General features: G+C 42.4%; 2 protein-coding genes across 3 annotated transcripts in view; both read left to right on the top strand.

The window, feature by feature from the left end:
- The first annotated feature begins 19,648 nt into the window (after positions 1 to 19,648).
- Positions 19,649 to 22,749, top strand: LOC134025265 (apolipoprotein B-100-like). Its single transcript, XM_062468180.1, has 11 exons — positions 19,649 to 19,754; positions 19,907 to 19,945; positions 20,137 to 20,249; positions 20,621 to 20,766; positions 20,855 to 21,002; positions 21,131 to 21,283; positions 21,369 to 21,493; positions 21,580 to 21,665; positions 21,776 to 22,226; positions 22,329 to 22,443; positions 22,540 to 22,749. The coding sequence occupies exons 1-11, from the start codon at positions 19,703 to 19,705 to the stop codon at positions 22,747 to 22,749; spliced, it is 1,638 nt and encodes a 545-aa protein (XP_062324164.1). The 5' UTR covers positions 19,649 to 19,702.
- A 50-nt stretch (positions 22,750 to 22,799) lies between these two features.
- The window catches only part of LOC134025432 (apolipoprotein B-100-like), a 75,832-nt gene continuing 75,577 nt past the window's right edge, over positions 22,800 to 23,054 (top strand). The window contains exon 1 of one of the 2 annotated variants that reach the window (XM_062468455.1): positions 22,800 to 22,909. In XM_062468455.1, coding sequence (XP_062324439.1) covers positions 22,811 to 22,909 — 99 coding nt within the window. In that variant the 5' untranslated portion in view covers positions 22,800 to 22,810. Of the gene's footprint in view, positions 22,943 to 23,054 lie in introns of both variants that reach the window. The other variant, XM_062468454.1, reaches the window with a different exon arrangement.

The raw sequence follows: 23,054 nt of genomic DNA, 5'->3' as shown, positions 1-23,054 counted from the left end.
TGCAATAATTTCAATGAGAGTGTGTGCTCCTACGGCAATTGTAATTTCCTTCATGTTTGCAGCGGCTGTCAGGAAGCCCATTCGTGGTCGGTGTGTCCACGTCGGGGCCGCCCTCAGCGAGGGCGTCGTGGTGGCGTCCCATCCCGATTCCGTGTTCGTCGATCATCTACTCACGGGGCTGACTCAAGGGTTCAGGGTGGGGGTTTCATGTCCATTGTCGTCTTCACTTGTTTTGAGCAATCTCCAGTCAGCGGTGCGGGAGCCGGCTGTCGTTTCCCAGCTGCTGGCCAGAGAGTGCGGTAAACGCTACGTGATAGGCCCGTTCGACTCGTCCTCTTTTCCACTGTTTCGCAGTAGTCCCCTCGGCGTCGCTACGCGGAAGTATTCCGGTAAGAAACGTCTTATCCTGGACCTGTCTGCTGCGCGCTCCGGTCCGATTCCCGGCATTAACGGGCTTATTCCCCTCGAGCCTTTTTCGCTTCACTATGCCACCGTGGACCACGCCATTAAGCTCATAAAGCTGGCGGGGTCCGGTGCCTGGCTTTCCAAAGCAGACATCACTGACGCGTTCAAGATCGTCCCCGTTCACCCGTCCCAGTGGCACTTGCTCGGGATGAAATGGGATAACCGGTTTTACCGGTTCCTGTTCAACCGGGTCAGGGTCCCCGCGTTGCTCCACCTCTTAGACAATTTTCTCTTGGTAGATCCTCCGTCCGATGCGTCCGGCGCTTCCTTGCTTCTGTTAAAAAATCTGTTCCGCGGTCTGGGCGTTCCCCTTTCTGACGAGAAAACTCTCGGGCCGGCCACTCGCCTCGAGTTTCTTGGTATCACGCTGGACACGGTTGAGATGAAGGCTTCCCTGCCGGTTAATAAGCTCGAGCGAGCTTGCTGCATGGCCCGGTCGCTCGTGGCGTCTTCAGTCATGTCCAAGCGGCAGCTGCTGTCTCTCCTCGGGCACTTCAATTTCGCCATGCGCGTGATTCCCCAGGGCCGTTCCTTCATCTCCCGGTTGCTCGTTCTGGCGTCTTCCGTGTCTGGTTTGCTCGATCCAGTGTGCTTGGACGATGGTTGCCGGTCCGACTTATCGTTCTGGTTGCAATTGCTCGAGGGTTGGAACGGCCAGTCGTGGCGTCGTAAGCGCATAGCTGTGTTGTGCGACAATCAGGCCGTGGTGAGCATCATAAATAAGGGGCGCTCTAACTTCCCACACATAATGTCATTCATGAGACGCATCAATTGGCTCTCCGTTAATTTCATCCTCACAGCACGTCACGTGCCGGGCCACGATAATGTTATAGCTGATTCCCTGTCCCGTTTCAATTTTCAGGTGTTCAGGGATCTGTGCCCGTACGCCAGCCAGTGGCCCTTGGCCGTCCCCCCCCTCGCGTCACTGGTCCTAGATTAGAAGAGCACTCCTTGCAGGCATATTTAGAGGTAGCCAAGGGTTATATGAGGAAGGGGTTGGCTGCTTCTACCCTTAGATCGTACGATTTCGCCTGGAGAACGTACACTATGTTCTGTCTGTCTTTGTCTGTCCCGCTGGTACCCGTGTGTGGTAACGTGGTGTGTGCTTTTGTGTGTCACTGCACTGATGTTCGCCACTTCCAGCCACGCTATATTAAAGGTCTTGTTGCGGGTATTCAATTCAATGGCAGATGCCATGATCCTTCGTTCCCCAGCCTTTTCACTAATCCAGCAGTCAAACTCCTGTTCAAAGGCATAGGCAAAGCTTTCCCCGCTAAAGTGGACGATAGACTCCCTTTCACCCTGTCTATTCTGCACGCCATGCTCTCGGTGCTCAGACGCGGTTGCTTTTCCCCCTACATCGATTCCCTCTGGGATTGCACGTTTTTAATGGCTTTCTATGGGTTCTTACGGTGCGGGGAATTCACAACTCGGGCAAACGCGTTCAATCCTGCCACTGATGTGTGTTTTTCTGACTTAACGTTTCACCCTGATTTCTTCATTCTGCTTCTCAAACATTCCAAAACCGGAGGCTCTTGCTCGATCATCATTGCTAACACTGGTGGTCCTTTCTGTCCTTTCTTATCTATGCTTAGGTACATAAAGAGGAGGTGCCCTTCCGATCCACTCTCCCCCCTCTTCTTAACCCCTAGCAATAATCCTATGTCACAATCCTGGTTCAGCCACCATCTAGCACAGGTCGTAGCCAAATGCAACCTTCCCCCTGGACGGTATTCAGGCCATTCATTTAGAATAGGCGCTGCAATGTCCGCTGCTTTGCAAGGGGTGTCCACTGCGTCTCTGCAGCAGCTGGGCCGCTGGTCTTCATCAGCATACTCTTCGTACGTTCGTCCCGATTCTGCTGCCATCATCGAGGCCCAAAGATCGCTACAGCCCTAACGGCTCTCTGTGAGTACTTGCAAACAACTGGTGGTCGGTGTTGTTACTGTGTCTCTCGTTAAACTGTCTTGTGTTTACAGGCTCGATGCTAACGTTGCCTGCGGATACAGCGACTTGGTTTCTGTATGCAAACAGAGGGTCCCTGGTTCCGGCCTCTCTTGCTAGCACAAGTCACGAGGGCGTCGGTCCTCCTACCAACAAAGGCTCACGTGCACTACAGCCGGCAAAGGCTGCTCACACACTCAAGGGTTTCGGCCCGGTAGCCTACATAGGGTCATCAGTACGCGGGGACGTCGGTCCTCCAGCCGGCACAGGCTGTTCACATAGACTCAAGGGCGTCAGCCCTATAGCACACTTAGACTCACGTACGTGGGGACGCCGGTCCCCCAGCCAGCGCACAGGCTGTCACATAGACTCAAGGGCGTCGGCCCTCTAGCCTACATAGGTCACGTACACGGGGACGCTGTCCTCCAGCTGGCACAGGCTGTTCACATAGACTCAAGGGCATCGGCCCCCTAGCCTACATAGGTCATGTACGCGGGGACGTCGGTCCTCCAGCCGGCACAGGCTGTCCACATAGACCCAGGGCGTCGGCCCTCTAGCCGACCAAAGCCGCAAAGGCTATCACGTTCACTCCTGAGGGCGTCGGGCCTCAGCCAGCCTAGGCAAACACCGACAGCATGAGGGGGTCGGCCCTCTAGGACATAACTCATTCATGCACTAGGGCATCGGCCTCTGGCCAGGAGGCTACCGCCTACAATCATTGCTTCTCTTTCCTTTGGGTTCTCGGTATAGGAACATGTCTACGGATCTGTCCGTGCATGGCTTGCCATCTCCTGCAGGTTCCGGCCGGGTATGTATGCTTTTAGCCTAGGTCCTTCTGTACGCTCTCGTACTGATCACGGTCGCTCCGATTGCTGCGGTGCACCCATGTCGGTCGCTTTCCGTGTCGTGTTTGTGTTGCTTATTCCCCAGCGGTTCATGGTTCCTTCCTGTTGGTGAGTATGTTTTCTTTTTGTTCTGGTCTTAACTTCCTACCTTGTTTACTTTTGGGGGATTCTTCTTCGGGCGTTGGGCAGGCGCCCGTTGATCTATATAATTCCCCCTGGGGTTCAAGCTCCAAACACCATAGTACATTTATTAGTCTGTAATAAACATCTTTCACTCATCCCAGGTCTCCTGATTGAAATGAAGCTTGCGAAAGTTCAGTCAGGCAAGACCGATCTCTGCACTCGGGCTTAATCGTAGTGTACACTACTCACTCCCCCCGCTAAGAACACCCTACCTTCCCCCCGTTCCCTGGTCGGGCGGTCACTAGGGTTCAGGTCGATTAGCGCTCCCGCTATCAATTAATGGTGTCACATGATCCGTGCCTTTAAATATGATTCTCTCCCTGTGTAGTTTGTCCATGCTATCAAGTGCGCGACCCTCCACCCCGTCGCCGCCCGGTTCCTGTCTCAGTCTTCGGCTCGATTGGTCGTCGGCTGCCGCCACCGCCACCAGTGTCTGGACTCCGTGGGGGATTCTTCTTCGGGCGTTGGGCAGGCGCCCGTTGATCTATATAATTCCCCCTGGGGTTCAAGCTCCAAACACCATAGTACATTTATTAGTCTGTAATAAACATCTTTCACTCATCCCAGGTCTCTCCTGATTTAAATAATTGTCATTATTTTACACAATGATATGTTTGTTTGTTTTAATAAATACACACTACACTTAGCTCATTTGTAAAGCACTTTGAATTGGCCTTGCTTTGCCTTCAATTCACATCAATTATGTTAACGGGAACCTTGCCATCCAATAATAAGTGACTTATAACGATATTTATAGGCCCAAAGTAGGCTTATTCCGCACACTGGGACAACATTTACATTTAGTCATTTAGCAGACGCTCTTATCCAGAGCGACTTACAGTAAGTACAGGGACATTCCCCGAGGCAAGTAGGGTGAAGTGCCTTGCCTCCAACATCACACAAAGGCGTATTTATTGCAGCTGCAAAATTTTGCAGATCGTGCCCTGAGGAGGGAACACATGTTCCGTGACCATACCGATTTATTCACAGAGAGTGACGAGTACCTGTCTGGAAGCTTTAGGCTACCAAGAGCAGTCCTCATGGATATTTGTAACAGTCAACTGTCTTCTAGGCTATGTTTTGAAATATGTTTTTTGCTTCAGAATTCAGATTAACTTTAAACCATTTATTTTTCACTTGATTAGTTCTGCGCCCTTCTCCAGATATAGCGTTCACTGCATGAGTAATTGCATTCCATGCATCGGTTTTATTTACTGCTTTGCATCCACCGCTGACGCTATTAAATATGATGTTGTTTGTCGCTAACTTCTTGCAGCTGTACCTCCGATTCAAAATTACAAACGTTTTTGTCTTTTGTTGAGGCCTCCACTGTCTTTACCACGTCTTTTAGACATTTCTCTGAGTGTACACACGGCCCTGCCATCTCATGCCCTTTTATGGGAATTAAGGGGGTGTTTACCTATGGGAAATTCTGGGCCTGCTGAAATAACCGTACATCATTCTAAGACGAACAATTCTGCTGTTTAGGAACACGTCATGAATCACACATAGACTTTTCTTAGGAACTTTCTTAAGAACAAATGTAAGAAATAACTTAAGAAGATATTGGTGAATGAGGCCCAATGTCACTTTAACTGTTTTCAATGATGGCGTATCCGTTCTTCAACCCTGTGGAAGAAGGCGCTCAGATTATACAAAGAGTGTTTATCCCACCAGCCCCAAGGGTCTTCAGAGACAGAAGTAATGCTTCCCTGACCAGTATCTGTGGAAGAGGTATAGAGCAGGCCCAGCATAGTTTATCTAGATAGATTTTATTCTCATACTTTAAAATGTATATAGAAAAACACTTTAGCAACTCTTAAGGATGGCAATGAACACATAAGAGTAGCCTACCATCCTTAGTAGAAAGTAGTAAGGAGAGTAGTAGACTATAATTGTAGAAAGGAGGGTAGTAGACTATGCAGTCTATGTAGGTAGGCCTAAACAATGTAGTCTTCTGGAATCACACATTGGGAAGCAAACTCACTGTAGCCAAGCCTTGACCACTGTTCAGTCTGTCTGCATCTCTGTGTGTCTTTGAATGTGGGACATTATTGTACAAATTTGGAGACTCAGAAAGGTTTAGCAAAGGCAACTATGCCAGGAAATAAGAAGGATATACCTTGCTCCAAAGCGGTACCTGAATATTTTCATCCGTTTTCCAGGTCATCTTGAAACACAAAGAATCAAGTAGACTTTTTATTCAATTGCAGAAAGTATTTTCATTGTTTAAAGTAGCCTATATGTTGACAAGCCTCGGTTTTACTTCATCTTCTCCTTCTGGCATCCCCAATGTTATAGGTGCAATATACTGTCCCCATGGGTGTATCCAGGCCCACTGGAAGACTCAGGGGGTGACTGCCTGGTGCCCCCAGGGTTGAAAAAGCGTTTCTAAAATGCCCTCTAGAGTGGCAAAAATGAGACCAAGGGCCCTATTGTCTGTCATTCACATTGGGAAATATGCTTGAGTGCCCAGGATTCCCCTTAACGCAATAAGTGATTGTGTGCCCTCTAGAATAACATGTCTTAATGAGTGCCTTTATGGTGAAGAAAACATGATGCAGTGCCCTATAAGGTGCCCTTTCAATGGTCTAAACGTGACTGTTACCGTGCCCTTACTTCCAATGGAAAAGAGTGCTGTTATGAAGTGCCCTTTATGCTGACCCTACACGACAGTATCCCAAATAGTGCCCTTTCCAAATGAGAAAATTAGATGCTGTGCCCACTAGGGCATGCTTTCCCAAAGTGAGGCTGTGACGACACGTGGGTTGTCGTCCCATTCCCATTGTTACACTGGTGAGGCCCCATGTCGTGCAGTAGCAGCCTTTTTAATTTTTCCGCCCCTGCCCTTCACACAGCCAGTCTGCCACTGTCCAAGCCCCATCTGGACCTGTGGAGGCAGACTATGTTTATTGGAAATCTTTCCATAACCTAAATGTACACCTGTACATTTAGGTTATGGGGCAGCTGTCCATACACTGTCAGACAGAATAGTAATAATTGGATTTGGATTAAATGTGCTTGTGAAATATAATAATTATATATTCTTAGTCATGCTGAGCAATTTTAAATGAATGTTCTGCCAAGCAAAGTGTGCTACAGTTTTGGTCACCTTCTGACCTGAAGTCGGTGCTGGATCTGTGCAATACTAGTTATTTCAGTGAATCCCCATTTTAGTCATGGTCATCTTTCCCTTTTATTTTAAAGCTCAGCATTTAGCCTATCAGTTTAAGATCCTGTAAAGTGGAATTGAAAATTAGTTTCATTACACCACAGAAGAATGTGTTGTTAACAGTGTTGGGGTAGTTAATCAAAAAAAGTAATAGATTACACATTACTAGTTTCTTTAAAAAAAAGTAATGCTTTACTTTACTAGATTACTCACTGCTGAAAGTAACTAGTTACCCTACTAGTTACATTACTTTTGGATTACTCCGTGACATCACCTGAGATGCACTTGCCAAATAACAATATATATATATATGCTCAACTCATACTTATTAGAATGAGGACAGATCTCTCTTTTATGCTTTTTAATACCACAAAGCTGACAAAAATGTTGTGAACATTAAACAAAAAGTTGTCAAGCATAACAAGGCTACAGTACTGGCAGTAAGCAAAATGTCTCAAAATAAAAATGCTTAAAACTTTAAATTGCAACATTTCCTCTACTATGTATGCTGCTACAAGTCTGTTTATCTCTGCTTTGGTAACCTGCTGATGTTGAAAGTCAAGTCGTGGCTGCTTGGCTGGTGTCGGCAACAATGGCAACGGCAACCTTTTATCGAAGTCAGTGTCACTCAGGGTTCGGGGATCCTTAGCTATAGTCTTGAGTTAGCATGTTGCCGTTGAAGATGCTTTGACAGAGGTTGTGTTTGCGGCGGTGGAGAGGTGTTTTTGGCGTGGGCACAATGTACATTGTGCAGTTACATTTTTGTCCTTTCGCGCAACTGCGGCTCTACCATTCTTGTTTCGCCTCCTGAACTCCGGGACTAAGTCAACTGACGAGTGTTAAGCAAACACACGTAGCCTACTGTAAGGGAAGTTTGATTTGTTGTTTTTTTCTCCTCCCGATATGCAGATCGCAGTAATGCAAGTAACGCAATACATTTTTGTATTAGTAACTGTAATGCGATTACTGAAGTTATCAACAGTAATGTGTTATATTACTGCGTGTTACGACCCCTGTTCTTGTGTACTGTTCTGTGTTCTGTGGTTCTGTTCGTTGTCCCTTTTTTGTCCCCTCCCTGCTGCCTCCTCCTCTCACAGGCGCGTCCTGATTGGCCAGTCCCATATCCCGATCCCGCTTCCGACCAATCAACTACCTCGCAGCCAATCGGGAGATGGAATAAGACCGTGCAGTTCGACCGAGAAGGGGAGAGCTGACAGACCTTGTTTCAGTGTTCTGCTTGTTACTGTGACATTCTGCTATTTTGACTTTGGTTCGTTCGTGTTTGTTCTCCCTTGTTTTGTTTGTATTGTTTACATTTACATTTATTCATTTAGCAGACGCTTTTATCCAAAGCGACTTCCAAGAGAGAGCTTTACAAAGTGCATAGGTCACTGATCATAACAACGAGATAGCCACAAAACATTGCGAGTAACCAAAACATGAAGCACACATTCTGAACAACCAAAATAAGTGCCAAAGGGAAGAACCATAAGAGCATGTAGTTAAACAAGTTACAACTAGAGAGGGTACAATTTCTGGGGAAATTGTAGGGTGTGCTTGCTTGCGTCGGTTGCACAGGGGTCCGTTTTTGAATGACATTTTTACAACTGATATTTCTGTATATTTTATATAAAAATGCATACTTATTATTTATAAAGATTACATAGATTTAAAAGCATTTTTTTTGCTGCTCATTTACAACTGAAAATACGAGTGAAGTGTAGAATGAAATAGATGTCTTCTCATTTCCCCTGCAAGAGGCAGCCTCAACGTTGAATCAAAACGAATACATTTGGCAGACCGGTGTAAAAATTGACCTAATCTCTATGATTTAAACGTCATTTTAAGTTTTTCCCTTCTCATGATATTTTCAGGCATTTAGCCTACTCATTGCATTCATTCATTAATAAAGAACCCCCTTTGAAGATTATTCTACGACGTTACCCGGCAGTAGAAGATGGAATCGCGATTCAAACAGTACCATCTTCTAACTGAAAATATGCCCCCCAAAACGTAAATAAGCTTGACATTCATTTAGTGGAAAATCGCTCATTCATAAAAAGCTCACTGGTAGCGATCATTGTCAGTAACAACGCAAAATGCGATATAGCCCTGTGTGGAGAAGCTGCCCCGGTAAATTGTACTACTACGGTACAGTACTAGACTACTGCTGTGTTCGTCTTGGTAGCGATTGCGTTGGTTGAATTGGATTTAACGTTCCGTTGTACGGTTTAAGATGAAATTAATTATTTTCATGAACAGATTGACAACGTTTAGGCTGTGGCAATGAAGTTCAGGTTAGTAGTTAGATAGACTTTTGATTTAAGTAAGGGGAGTGCCGAACATGTTCTGTCGCCGTTTGACTTCCTAAACAGCTGTGTAAGTTAGATGTTTTTGTCGTGTGTCTCGCGTAAGCTACAGCGTTGCAGTGACCTACACTGGTTTGAAACCACAGGTAATGGTAATTTCACCAACAAATCGTTTACTAATGTCAGAATAAATCCTACAACGAAAATGTATATGTGAGGAATGTTTATTTTAACGATTGAAAACAGATAACGCTACATCATAGACCACTGTAGTATGTGTTGCCCGGGCAACACAGGCTAATGTCATGATGATAATACTTCAGTGAAATAGTAGACTACTGTTTCCGAAAGTAGATGTACTTCCTTAATAATATCAGCTTATACTGTACATTACACATCACAATTGTGTGTCATATCACAAAGTAAAATGAGTAAATAGTTATCACCCTGGCCTCTTTGCTTGTGGCGTTTCTGCAGCTGCCTTGCAGTAAAGCTATAGTTAGCCTAGCTATCCCCCAAGTTAACAGATGCGAAACGAATGTTCTGCCAAAGGTAGTCACGCGTGTTTTCGTGACGTTAGTGACGTAGTGACGTTAGTAACGTCAGTGACTGTGGCTAGCAAATTAGCCACCGTTAGCTTCACTTTTCGCCACAAAAACTTAACTTCAGCCTAAACCATGCAACGGAACGTAAATTCCAATAGAAGCAACTCAATCGCTACCAAGACGAAACTTTTGACACCTACGTTGTCTATGTAGGCCAAATATTGACTGAGTTTTAGGGGGGCAAAAAGAAATAAAAAATAATATATATATGACAGAACAAAGGTTGTGCCCTTGCCGAAGGCAAAGGCACAACAAGAATAAGAAAATGAGAATATCCGTGGTAAATCATCGTTTTCCCATTGGGTGAATGTTACAGGAAGGTCTGGTTAAGCACCAAGTCACGCTAAGCCTGACAGTTAGCCTGACCCGGACCAGACTAGTTTCGCAGCCTAAGTTGCCATAGTAACCGAGTTTGAACTACGTTGAGCTAGCTTTATGGAACCGAATGAACTAGAAATGAGTCCGACTAACTGACATAAGTCTGGCTTATTCGGTAAACTCGCTTTATGGAACAGGCCTCTGGTCTCGTTTCCTGGTTACCTATTGGGGTTGCAGCGTTGCATCCTCTCCCCATGTAGATAACTTACTCACATCTGGGGAGGGTTTGTAACACTGCGTTACAGACAAATGTAATTGTTACTGTAAAACTGGGCGTAACGCGTTACCCAACACTGGTTGTTAACTACCCATCCAAATTCAGATGAAAAAAACCCACCGACAAGTATGTTAAATTAGGCTTTGAAATCGTGAGAAAATCAGCAGTCTCCTCTGCTTGAGACTGGGGGGGCGTGTCGCCTGAAGGAGCTGAATGTCCGCCCCTTCGAATTTATTGAATTTAGCAACAGCGGCAACACTACCTAAATCAATTGCAGATATCAGAACAGACCTACCTGCATTCTCTGAGTGTTTTATGTATTAATTACTTTGTCTTTGCATCGTACCAGCTGAGTAACAGAATGCAACCATCTGTGATCTGACGTAGATAGGTCAATGTGATGTAGATCGGTCAGGTTTTGGCTCCGCCTATACGAAATCTGAGCTGAAAACGGAAGAGAAACTGTTCAACGGTCTAACTCCACATTTCAGTGCGACAAAGTTTTTGCGCTTTGCACCTGCTTTCAGGAACTCATTTCACATGTAGATAATGTACTGAGAAGCAAATCATGGAATTGGCTTTCCAGGATCTTTAAGAAATGTGTGTGGCAAAGTTATTTTGAAGTAATTTAATTTTGTTCAAGATGTGAAGACAAAAACATTATTATCCCACATCAAGTCCAAACCATGGCCTCCTACAGTGTTTTGAATTCATACATAACCAAACACGGACAGAACAAAAGTGTAGTTTTACATGTAGGTCTAATCAAAACACACACAATATCAATTACTTCATGCCAATGTTACAAGTACGAAATATGGCTAGTCGCATTTACGTTCGCCGGTGTGTTGAAGTTGTGGGTTTAAATCTTGGCTGTAGTAAACACATCAGTGTAATTCGATCGAAAGGTTCTTTAAAGGGAAAGCATAAATTGTCACACACAAATTCAAATAATCCTTCTAGTGTCCACAAACAGTATTGTCTTTGAGAATTGTTTGTAAATCCATTAAATTTCTGTTTTGGATAAATCCTTTGTTTAATACAGTTTTCTGGAGTAGGGAGAGGTTGAGAATGGGAGAGGTTGAGAATGGGAGAGGTTGAGAATGGCTTCACCTCCCCCTGGGAGAAGGAGACGCCAGGTCTGGTATCAGCCCTTTGAGGCTAATCCAGAAAGATAGTGGAATTGTATGCAAAGGCATATAATGCAAAGTCGGGGGTTCTTGTGCTGATGTGGTCGTCAGTACTGTGTCTTACTGAGGTGATCAGAAATGGCCGTGTTGAAGGTTTGACTCTGCTACATTACAAAAATATACACCTAAAGACAGTGTTTATAGTAGTGCAGTTTACAGTAATTAACAACACAGTGTACACATTATTGCACATGTTGATTAACTAGTCTGATGGCAGAGGGGATGAAGGACCTACGGAAATATTCTTTCTTACACTTTGGGTGCCGCATCCTGCTGCTAAAGGAGCTGCTCAGCGCTCTCACAGTGTCATGGAGAGGGTGAGAGATGTTGTCCATGATGGACGTCAGCTTCGCCAGCATCCTCCTCTCACTCAGTGAGGTCCAGAGGGAAGTCCAGGACAGGTCTCCTCAGTACAGGCAATGTTGACCCTTCTTGAACAGGGCATTTGTGTTGTTAGTGGGCAGTGGTGTTGTTAGTGTTGTTTCTTTAACCTGTGTTTGGTTTGGTGTATTAAGTCCCTGTCATTTGTTCAGTCTTGGTCAGTTGGTGGTTTCATGTAGCGTGTTTCCTGTTGTCTATCCCGGCTGTGTCTACACTGTAAAAAAAAAACTTGTAAAAAAACAGGAACAATTTGGCAGCTAGGACGCCAGATTAAACCCATTAAATTACAGTTTTTTTTTAATTAACATTAATTAACCGTAAAATAATTATATTTTTCCTGTACCAAATTTACAAGATATATCTGTAATATTACATTACAGGCTGTTCTTTGCCGGTAAATATGACTTTTATTAATTGAACTTCTCTGTAAAAACAGCATTTTCAATAAATATTAAATAAAGCCAAAATAAGATATAACAATTTTACATTTTCATTCAAAACAAGTCGTGTGCACAATATACAGCATCCAGATGCTGTAATCAGCATCCAGATACTACAGATATTACCGGCACTTCAGATTACAACTGTAGCGCCGGCTAGCTGTGCGAATTGGAGAGGAATATTGCTCGCCGCACGTTAGGCTTATTAGACAGGTTAGATCGCCATCTAACTGGACAACATTCACACTCAGGATGAACACTTAATGTATCCAAACTACAGACCATCACATTACACATATCAAAACAGAACGAACACAACAACAAAACTCCAAACAATGCTTATCTAACTAAGCTTAAACCTTTAACTCTGGGTGTGTTCGAATTCTTAGATAGCTGTCTAATCCTTGATCTCTAGTTGGACAGGTGTCTGACAAGAGAGGTCCTTTCGGGGGAAGGTATCTCAAAAACCGTTGATTTCGAACAGTCTATTAAGATAGGATGTACGTCATCGCGCTGCATACAACATTTTGTATGCAGTTACAATGCACATTTTCTAGAAACATAAACAACCGTTCACTTTCTTAACTATCTTGCTGGCGAACTAGCTATGACAGTTAACAGCAACCAACTAACAGTTAACAGCAACCAACTGACAGTTAAGACACATTGATGTATTTTTAAATAGCAGGTTATTTTTACAGTACATTTTGTGTGCAGTTACAATGCACATTTACAATTTCACATCATAAACAACCGTTCACTTTCTTAACTATCTTGCATTAAATACAGATAAATACCAGAGCTAACGTTAGCAAGCCTGTTAACAATCTTCAGCTACCGATAGCGACCTGGCTAACGGATACCTTGCTAACTAATTCAGACGATTTTTTTGTTAATCAATCATGGCATAATTACATAGTACACCCATTATTTCTCGGTAACTTTAAAAAAAATTTTTTTTTAAAAAAAGCAAAGAAACTTACACTTATGAATACTTTTGATCCCAGTTTGGACCTCCTGACTGACTTGTTCCGCCATCTTATTATTATTTTTTCTCTGGCTTGGGTTCTGGCGCACAGAGTTATGGGTAATACCTGCCGCCATTAAGACAGCAAGACAACTCAGATGCTCTCTTGAAAAATGACCGTTATGTGACGTATTTCAAGGTATCTTACTAAAGCGGAAGAGAAGGTTTAAGACATTTCGAACAGTCCTTGCTCTCTTAATAGGGAGGAAGGAAGGAAGGAAGGGAGCATTTTAAGGGTATTCGAACACACCCTCTGTGGCTCTTAAGCTTGCCGTGGGGCATTCTGGGTAACAGGAGCGTTGCCGCTACACAACTATCTAATCAACTTTCCTTCGTCCTACTCTGGAGTCTTTACATTTATTCATTTAGCAGCCGCTTTTATCCAAAGCGACTTCCAAGAGAGAGCTTTACTAAAAGTGCATTGGTCAATGATCATGAACAACGAGATAGCCCCAAAAAGGATATTTACCATCCGTGGGATGGTAAATATCAGCAAAATAACTGTTAAATTAGCTAGTTTTGATAAAGTGAAATGAAGTGTTTTAACAGAACATTTTGGTGAAAATGTTATTAATATTTGTAAAAAAAACTAGTGGTGGGCATAGAATATTTTTTTTTATCTAGATTAATCTCACTGTAATCTTGGAGTTAATCTAAATTAATCTAGATTAAAATGGTTAATTTGAAATCCGCCGAAGGCATTCAGAATATGTGTGCTACCCAAATAATGACTAAAAGTAAGTCTTTGAGAACGGGTTTCTCAAGCCAGGTGGCGCATTAGACCAGGAGCTCATCTCCTGTTTCCAAAATGCATCACAAACTGCTTGAGAAAGCTGTTCTACTATAATAATTGGTGATGAAAATAAATTATGTTCAATAAGATGTACTTGTGTTTATTAACTGTTTATTAGATTAGTTAGCTTGGCTGATAGAGCTGTGCTGACGGGCTTGCCTCGGTTGCACTCAAACATCGTAGTTTGACGACAACTCTTCTCCTGCGCTACATCAGTGCTTGGCCCGGCATCTTCCGCATTAGCTAAGGGATGCTTTGCGTTTAGGTGGTATTTGAGACTGGAAGAACTCCTACAGTAAACTAATTCCGCATAGCACAAGGTGCAAACAACCTTAGTCTTGTCGAGGTTTCCATTGGGCAGCTTCTTGAAAATACATTTTCCCTGAAACAAACCTGGCGGCTTCATAGCTGCATCCATGTTAGCACGTCACGTTTGATGTGATAATTTCATACACAAGGCATACACACAGGTTCGAAGACTCTTTCTCGCCCCTACAGTGCAATTTGGCTAGGTATACATCCGCGCTAAAATAACAAGGTGAAAGTCATCATAGCTTGCATAGTATAGACCCAGTTCCCAACCCAACTTTGAGAATAGATTAACAGCGATATTTTTTTTATCGCCCGATAACAGTCTCACGTTAACACAGCGCGTTAACGCCGATAACGGCCCACCACAAAAAAAAGTTTGTGTATTTTTAAGTAACAACATTTGGCTGTAATGTTTATGTAAAATTATAAATTTACAGTTTGCCATTGTCTTTCTATCTGTATTTCCTGTCATTCAGAAATACAGAAAAAAACACGTATAATTTACAGAAAAAGTGCGGTAATTTCATCTTATTTTTTACAGTGTACGTTCTTCTTTAAAAGCCCTTTTATTTGATAATCCTGCATCGTCAGTCTCCTTGCACCTGGGTCCTCCCTGCACACTAGTGATGGGAAGTTCGGATCATTTTACTGATTCGGTTCTTTGAATCTCGTTCAGTAAAATGAACGAATCTTTTTTCGAATCATTCGTTCATTTCAACGGGGGGGGGGGGGGGGGGAGGGAGCTATCCGTCCACTGCAAACACGTATCATATTCTCATGTAGGTTAGTGCATGACAAGTGCACCAGCAGATACTATTTTAAAAGAAATTCCTGCATTAAAATAATGTATCATGACAGTTTGTATGATTTGGTCATTTATTATCACACTAGCATTTAATTATCACGGCAAACAATTACACTGCACTAAACTGTAAATGTAAAGTGAAAATAACAAAACCAGTCAGTATGATGACTGGAGCGAATATCATTCACGTCTTACTAAAACAGCGGCCACGCGAAAGGGAATGAGGAAACTGTTTCCTCTACTAAAAAATACAATGCGGGTCACGTGAAAAAAGAATCCAAAGACTTGTAGAAAGACCGAGTCGGGAAATGAACGAATTGTTCGTTTCCTCCAGTACAGAGCCTATGCAGGTCACGTGAAAAATGATCCAAAGACTCGTAGAAAGACCGAGTCGGGAAATGAACAAATCGTTCCCTCTAGCGTTTCCTCTAGCTACCACTACAGAGCCTATGCAGGTCACGTAAAAAATGATCAAAATACTCGTACCCGAAGACCGAGTCGGGAAATGAACGAATCATTTATGTTTACTTGGACGAGCCTATGCAATAGTCCCGATGCGCGGCCACGAGAAAATGAACGAATAACTCTTTGAGAGGACTTGTTACTCCCGAGACCTTGTAAGGATTTGTTCAAAATGAACGAATCGTTCACGAACGACACATCACTACTGCACACCCGTTAGAGTTTAAATTACATTTAGTCTGTTATTGTAGACACATAAAAATAAGTCCATAATCAAAATAAATTACAGTACATTGCATAGAAAAGTTTGTAGTGTTAGTTCTTCACCTCAATAGGACTATTTAGATTGAGCCTCTATCAAATGAGAATTATGATGCATACTTTATTCCAATCTAGAAAAATGTGAAGCCAAACAGAACCCTTAATCAGAACAGTACTTAGTTAACAAAGTCTTTATAACAGCTGAAAAAAAACAAATGTTACTCTGTGTAATTGGAAAGGCTAAAAACATCAGCTGTTGTGCTTTTTGGGAGGGAGAAGACTGGATATGTCAGTCTGCTAATTGTATCAACTGTAGCATGTCTTTTACATGGCCATATCAGTTGGAAGGCAACTGGTTGATTGCCTGTCAGTATGGAATTTGTAGTAGATTTGCTTGCTTTACAAGCATTCCTCTTTACATTTAAATTTAGTTATTTAGCAGGCGCTCTTATCCACAGCGACTTACAGTAAATACAGGGACATTCCCCCTGAGGCAAGTAGGGTGAAGTGCCTTGCCCAAGGACACAACGTCATTTGGCACAGCCGGGAATCGAATCGGCAACCTTCTGATTACTAGCCCGATTCCCTAACCGCTCAGCCACCTGACTCCCTGACTTTACCATTCCCTGTAACTATTAACAAATATTGATTGTTCAGTTGCCCACCTATCAAATTGCATAACCTTAGGGGTTACTCTGTAGTTTTACCAGGTTTTTCCTCTGTGATTGCCTACCATGACATGAAGAATGTTCTAGGCTTTGTGCCTTTAACATCTCACCCACAGAATAGAGTACTTTGGCCAATATTCTCTCTTGCCAGTACATGTTGAGAAATAGCAGGGGCATTGCTACACTGTAAAAAAAAAGTTAAAAAAAAACAGGAACAATCTGGCAGCTGGGACACCAGATTAAACCCATTACATTACAGTAAAATATTTTTTTTAATTAACATTAATTAACCGTAAAATAATTGTAATTTTCCTGTAACAAATTTACAAGATATATCTGTAATATTACATTACAGGCTGTTCTTTGCCGGTAAATATTACTTTTATTAATTGAACTTCTCTGTAAAAAAAAACAGCATTTCTAATTTTAAATGTATACTATTATCCTGAATAAGGATAATAGTATACGGTACTACTTTAATTAATTAAACTTAAAATACAGCATTTTCAATAAATAAAACTATTCAATAAAGCCAAAACAAGATATCACGATTTAACATGTTCATTCAAAACAAGTTGTGTGCACAACATACAGCATCCAGATGCTGTAATCAGTATCCCGATATTTACACCTGTAGCGCCGGCTAGCTGTACGAATTGGAGAGGAATATTGCTCGCAGCAGCTTTGTGTCATTAGACAGTTTAGATCGCCATCTAACTGGACAAAATTCACACTCAGGGTGAACACTTAATTTATCCAAACTACAGACCATCACATTACACATATCAAAACAGAACGAACACAACAACAAAACTCCAAACAATGCTTATCTAACTAAGCTTAAACCTTTAACTCTGTAGCTTTTCAGCTTGCCGCGGGACATTCTGGGTAACAGGAGAGTTGCCGCTACACAACTATCTAATCAACTTTCCTTTGTCCTACTCTGGAGTCTTTACATTTATTCATTTAGCAGCCGCTTTTATCCAAAGCGACTTCCAAGAGAGAGCTTTACTAAAAGTGAATTGGTCAATGATCATGAACAACGAGATAGCCCCAAAAAGGCTTTTGCAGGCTTTTGTAGTCTTTGATATTGACTGGTGCATGCTGGGATTTCATGACATCAACTACCCGAGCTCAGTTCACAATTCAAGGTTCCTATATCTAAACCAAAAATTATGTTATTAAGAAGTTATTTGTCTGTGGGATGAAAGTACATATCTGAAAAATAACTGTTAAAATAGTTTTGATAAAGTGAAATTATGTGTTTTAACAGAACATTTTAGTGAAAATATTTGTAAAAAAAACTGACATGTTAGTGTATTTTTAAGTAACAATATTTTGCTGTAATTTTAATGTAAATATATACATTTACATTTTGCCATTGTCTTTCTATCTTAATTTCCTGTCATTCAGAAATACCGAAAAAAACAAGTATCATTTACAGAAAAAGTACTGCAATTTAATAGTTTTTTTTTTTTTTTACAGTGTAGGGCATTTAGGGTTCCGCCTCAATCCATGTTGGATGGTCCAGGTGTATCCAAAAAGATTGTAAATGTGTGCACCAAGTAGGCCTCACGGTGGCCTGGGTTCGAATCTGGGTCAAGGGACCCCACTGCATGCCATCCCCTGCCCCCCTCCAAACACACACCATCCTCATCATATAAAATAAAGGAATGAAATGCCACAAAAGAAATGCAAAGTTACTTTTATAGTTTCTAACTGTTGTAGTTGACAGTACTATTTGGAGCAAAGATGTGTCAGTGACAATATATTATTTTCAAAATTATCTTTATATGCTGTTATGCTTCTATGTAATTGTATACTTTGTTGCTCAGTGTTCAGGGATGGACAAAAAACGTAAGGGATACGGGCATGCCATGTGAATGTCCCGTAGGCCTATAACATTGTTATCTGTATTAAAGTTGGCAGACTGGGGGAATGTTGCAATGGTGTCAAATACGAATAGAAGTTTCATGGTTATGGGATGTTTGTTTGTGTGTGTCTGTGTCTGAGCACTTTTAACGCAGAAAGTTAAGAACTTTATCTTCCCATTTTAAATTACCATCAATAATTATGTTGCTTACATCCCTTTGTTACACAGAGGACAATGCATTGACCTTCCCTGTACCTTGGACAGGAACAACACCAATTTGAAGTTGGGAGGTTGACTTGCAGGATCCAAAGGCTCCACACACAATTACCTATGAAACTGATGTCATATATTGTGTTGTTAAAAACAAGTACAAAATAGATTTTTCACTGTGGTATACATCTGAAATTCATCAAAGCATGTCTCTCTTCCATTCCTATAAACGACAGTAGGCAAATATTTTCCAGAGGGACCTTATAGAATCATTGATTTGATACAAGTTTTATTCTCTATTGGAGAAACAAAAAAGGTGAACGTGTTTTTTGTCCTCTATGTCCGCCAATATAAGCAGTATTGCTGTTGAATCATGGGTCCAGGGTTCAACATCTGACCTAATTCCAGTTCTGGAATTGACAAATAAATCAAAAAAGGCAAATTATATATCTTCTCTGTATTTCAGTGTACTGATACTGAAGTAAACTGTAGTTGCTGCTTCATGAAGCACATCAACAAATAACCAGCTGATTCCATTGATATTATAAAAAAAATAACATGCAGTAGGAATTGTCAGCCAGTCTTTGATTAAGGATTAAACAAAATATTGTTGCATTTGAATGTTCAAATCTATTATCAGCAGGGGCTTATATTAAGTCTTTAAGTACAACGAATGAGGGATGAACACATACAATAGACCCAAAGTATAATGATTAATTTAGACTGTCATTGTGTCTGCTACATATGATCTACACCTGCAAATTAAATATGATTGGCAGGTCTTTGAGGACTGTATTTATGGAATGTCTAGAATTTGAAACTTTTAGACAATTCCAATTTTATTTCATTTTGTATGTTGTCTCTGTTCAAGCTTTATGTGATGTGACAGACAAATATAAATGATCCCAAGCTGCACAAAATTATCTGGTTCTGCAATTCTGGCAAATTGGTTAATCTGTGGCCTTTATAAACTCTTTGCCTTTGTCCCTCAACATGGGCGGGAGGTGTGGACTTTGGATCTGTATCTGTGCTGCAGTCTGTGACTCCCTCCTTCCCTACCAATAGGCCCTATGGGGTATAAAATCCCAAACCAAGGGCTGACAAATCAGTCTTGTATTCATCAGTACTCAACCCCCAAAAATAGACTTTCAAAGAACTTACGATGGGGGATACCAAGCTCTGCTTGGTTCTTTTTAGCTGTCTTGCTTTAGCTTGTAAGTACCACATACAGCACATATCTTCTGATATAGGTTTATTGAGGGATTTTACATTGTAACTTTCAATTACAATAATCAGTTTGTGTGGTGTAGTAAATCTTCTCACACATCACAATGGTCTTTGATTGTGCTCGCCTTCTTTATTGCAGATGCCCAAGACAGCCCTGTAGGTCAACCAGCATGCTTGTGTAAGTTGTAAACAACATTCTATTTAGCTTTACAATACAATGTATTGCAACTTTCACATAAAAAACTAACATATATACAATGTAAGTGGACACATCTAATGTAAACAGAATACAAGTACTCCAGTACATTCCAATGTTAGGTGAATTATTTTCAAAGGCTAAATACAGTTATTGTTGATGATTTCCCTTAGTGGCAAAAAGATACAAGACACTGCACAAGTATGAATACCAGTATGAAGCTGAGTCCCTGAATGCCATTACTGGTGCTACTCAGCTTAGAAATGGACCTAAAGTATCTTGCAAGGTAATTATTTGAGATACTATTCATGACTATGAATAGTCATACAGACTATTCATGACTGTATGACTATGTTTAGCCTGTGTTCTGCTCCTCTCTCTCACCAACCGTCTCTGGAGGAGGGGATCCCTCTCTGAATTGCTCCTCCCAAGGTTTCTTCCATTTTTTCCCCTGTTGAGAGTTTTTCTGGGAGTTTTTCCTTGTCTTCCTTGAGGGTTTAGGTTGGTTGAGGGGCAGTTCTATGGGTGTATGTGAAGCCCTCTGTGACATGCTTGTGTGTAAAAGAGCTATACAAATAAATTTGATTTGATTCATCTAACATAATGTTTGTACTAACATAGCATTGAACGGGCTAAAATCTATACCTCTCTCTAAAGGTTGAGATTGAAGTTCCTCAGAGCTGCAATTACATCCTTCGCACAACAGGCTGTAGCCTAAGTGAGGTGGTTGATACAGATGCAGAGGGCAACCCTGTGTTCGGACCTGCAGCTGGCTCTGATGCCTTTGTAGCTGCTATGGAAAAGTACGTACAATGCTTATGTCATTTATGCTCAAACCCAAACCCGTCCTATTCTATTAGTAATGTTCTTAATGTCTCCTGTTTACTTCAGATATCCTCTGAAGGTTGTAGTTGAGGGAGTGTATGATGTGAAACTGTACCCTGAGGAGGATGAGCCCATGACCATCCTGAACATTAAGAGGGGTATTGTCTCTGCCCTTGCTGTGCCCCTGCTGGAGGAAGACAAGAACAAGAGACTGGTATGTGAAAAAAAGTTTTTATAAAACATGATTATCACAATTACTTAACTATACATAGGTTATTGAAAACATCAGTCGAAATTTCTACATTTTAAGACTTCTGACCTGCTTTTATGATCATCCTTCAGCCCACCGTCCACGGCATGTGCAAAACCATCTACTCTGTCAATGCAAGGGAGGACATAGCCACTGACATTACCCTCACTAGGGACCTGTCAAGATGTGACAACTTCATCCCACAGAGGGCCCACACCAGCCCCCTGGCCCTCATCTCTGGCATGGTGAGACTTTGGCTTTTGTCACCACTGTGAAATGCAATTACACCCCTTCAAAATAATTCACAACAAAACCCATTTCCTCCTACAGCACTACCCTCTTGCCCAGCTGATCAGGAGCTCTCAGACCTGCAACTACAAGTTTGATAATGAGAACAAGCACATGACCTCTGGTGCCTGCACTGAAAACCACATCTTGGTGCCTTTTTCTCACAAGTGAGCCTCATCAAACCCTATGTTCCATGATATGCATGAAAATAAGTGATATCCAGCACTCTTTAATATCTTATATATTCCCATAGCGGGCAATATGGAGTTACCAACGTTGGCAAGCAGTCTTTTTCCCTGCTGGAGGTTTCAGCCTACAATGAGAGAGTCTTCGACAACAGTATGAGTCTTCTTAGTTTAATTTTGGAACTGATTGACAGCCATTTAAAATAGGCAAATGTGCTTTTAAAACTGGGGCAATTTATCAGTCCAATCTTTCTCTATCTACAGATGAGGCTAATCTCAAGGGTCTGGCCATGGAGGCTGATGAAGATAAGAGCGTTGTTCAGAACAAGGAAGCAGCACTGGCCGTCCTGAGAGAACTGGCCACTTTGTCTCAGTCCAACAACGGAGAGAATAGAGCCCACCTCTTCCAGAAGCTTGTGAGCATGGTCCGTGGAATGAAGCAAGAGACCCTGAGCCCTGCTGTTCCAGAGGCCTTCGAAATTTCCGGTCCCCTGACATACCAGGTTCTGGCCCAGTGCGGCACACCAGAATGTAGCAGTGCCCTCATGCAAATCCTCAGGACCTTTGACACCTCAGCTGTTGAGGTTGATGCTGCTGTGTTCACCATGGGCCTGTTGCCTAACCCCTCTGCCCTACTGGTCAACGACATGCTGGCTATGGCTCAGTACAAGCAGAGCAAGCCCATCATGTATGCATTGAGCAATGCTGTCAAGAGGTGAGAGAATGCTTACTTAGCTTGTGACCCAAGGTAGAATGATAACATTTTGTCTTGATGGCCCTTTTTTATGTAATATATTTTCTCTATTATCCATACAAGGTTCTACAAGGCTGAAGGAAAGTTGACCCCTGAGATCCATGCTGTTGCTGAGTTTATGGCTGCCCAGTTGGGGGACTGCTCTGGTGACCAGGAACATATTTTCATGAGCCTTAGGGTGAGAAGTTCATAAAACAAAATACATTATGTTTTTATTCCTCCTGACACAAGGTAAAAATCTAATATGACTAACATTTCCTGCTTCTGTTTCCAGGTTATTGGTAACATGGCCGCTGCCATGGGAGCTGCCAGTCCTGCCCTGAGGACCGCTGTGATCCAGTGCGTGAACCAGCCCGCTGCCACCCTAGAGGTCCAACAAGCAGCCATCCAGGCCTACAGACAGACCCCTGTTCCTGAGGAGGCAAGCCAAACTAGGAACCATTCTTTAGTAGAAACAAAATCCAGTAACACAATGAGGACTTAATATGACTTGCTTCCCTACTAAAACTAAGTTGTCTTTCTTGTCACAGGGAAGAGAAATACTCATGCAGGTCCTTTTGGACAGTCCTAGCCCTCTGCAGAAACGTGTTGCTGCCTATCTGGTGTTGATGAAGGATCCTCAGCCAAGTGAACTGGCTCAATTGGCTGCCGCCTTGCCTATTGAGGAGAACCAGCAGGTTAAAAGCTTTGTCATCTCCCATCTGACCAACATCTTGGCCTCCACTGAGCCTGAGACCCAGGGGTATGTAATATACTTCAATTAATCTACAGTCAAGTTCTCAACTATTG

The sequence above is a fragment of the Osmerus eperlanus genome, chromosome 8 (genome assembly GCF_963692335.1).
Source record: "Osmerus eperlanus chromosome 8, fOsmEpe2.1, whole genome shotgun sequence".
NCBI lineage: Eukaryota > Metazoa > Chordata > Actinopteri > Osmeriformes > Osmeridae > Osmerus > Osmerus eperlanus.
The sequence above is the reverse complement of the archived record's forward strand: the minus strand, read 5'-3'. Positions and strand labels throughout refer to the sequence as shown.

Coding starts and splice junctions, on each gene's coding strand:
- LOC134025265 (XM_062468180.1), top strand. CDS start 19,703: ATGGGGGATACCAAGCTCTGCTTGGTTCTTTTTAGCTGTCTTGCTTTA. Junction 21,494..21,579: donor TTGGTGCCTTTTTCTCACAA/GTGAGCCTCATC, acceptor ATATTCCCATAG/CGGGCAATATGGAGTTACCA. Junction 22,444..22,539: donor ATATTTTCATGAGCCTTAGG/GTGAGAAGTTCA, acceptor TTCTGTTTCCAG/GTTATTGGTAACATGGCCGC.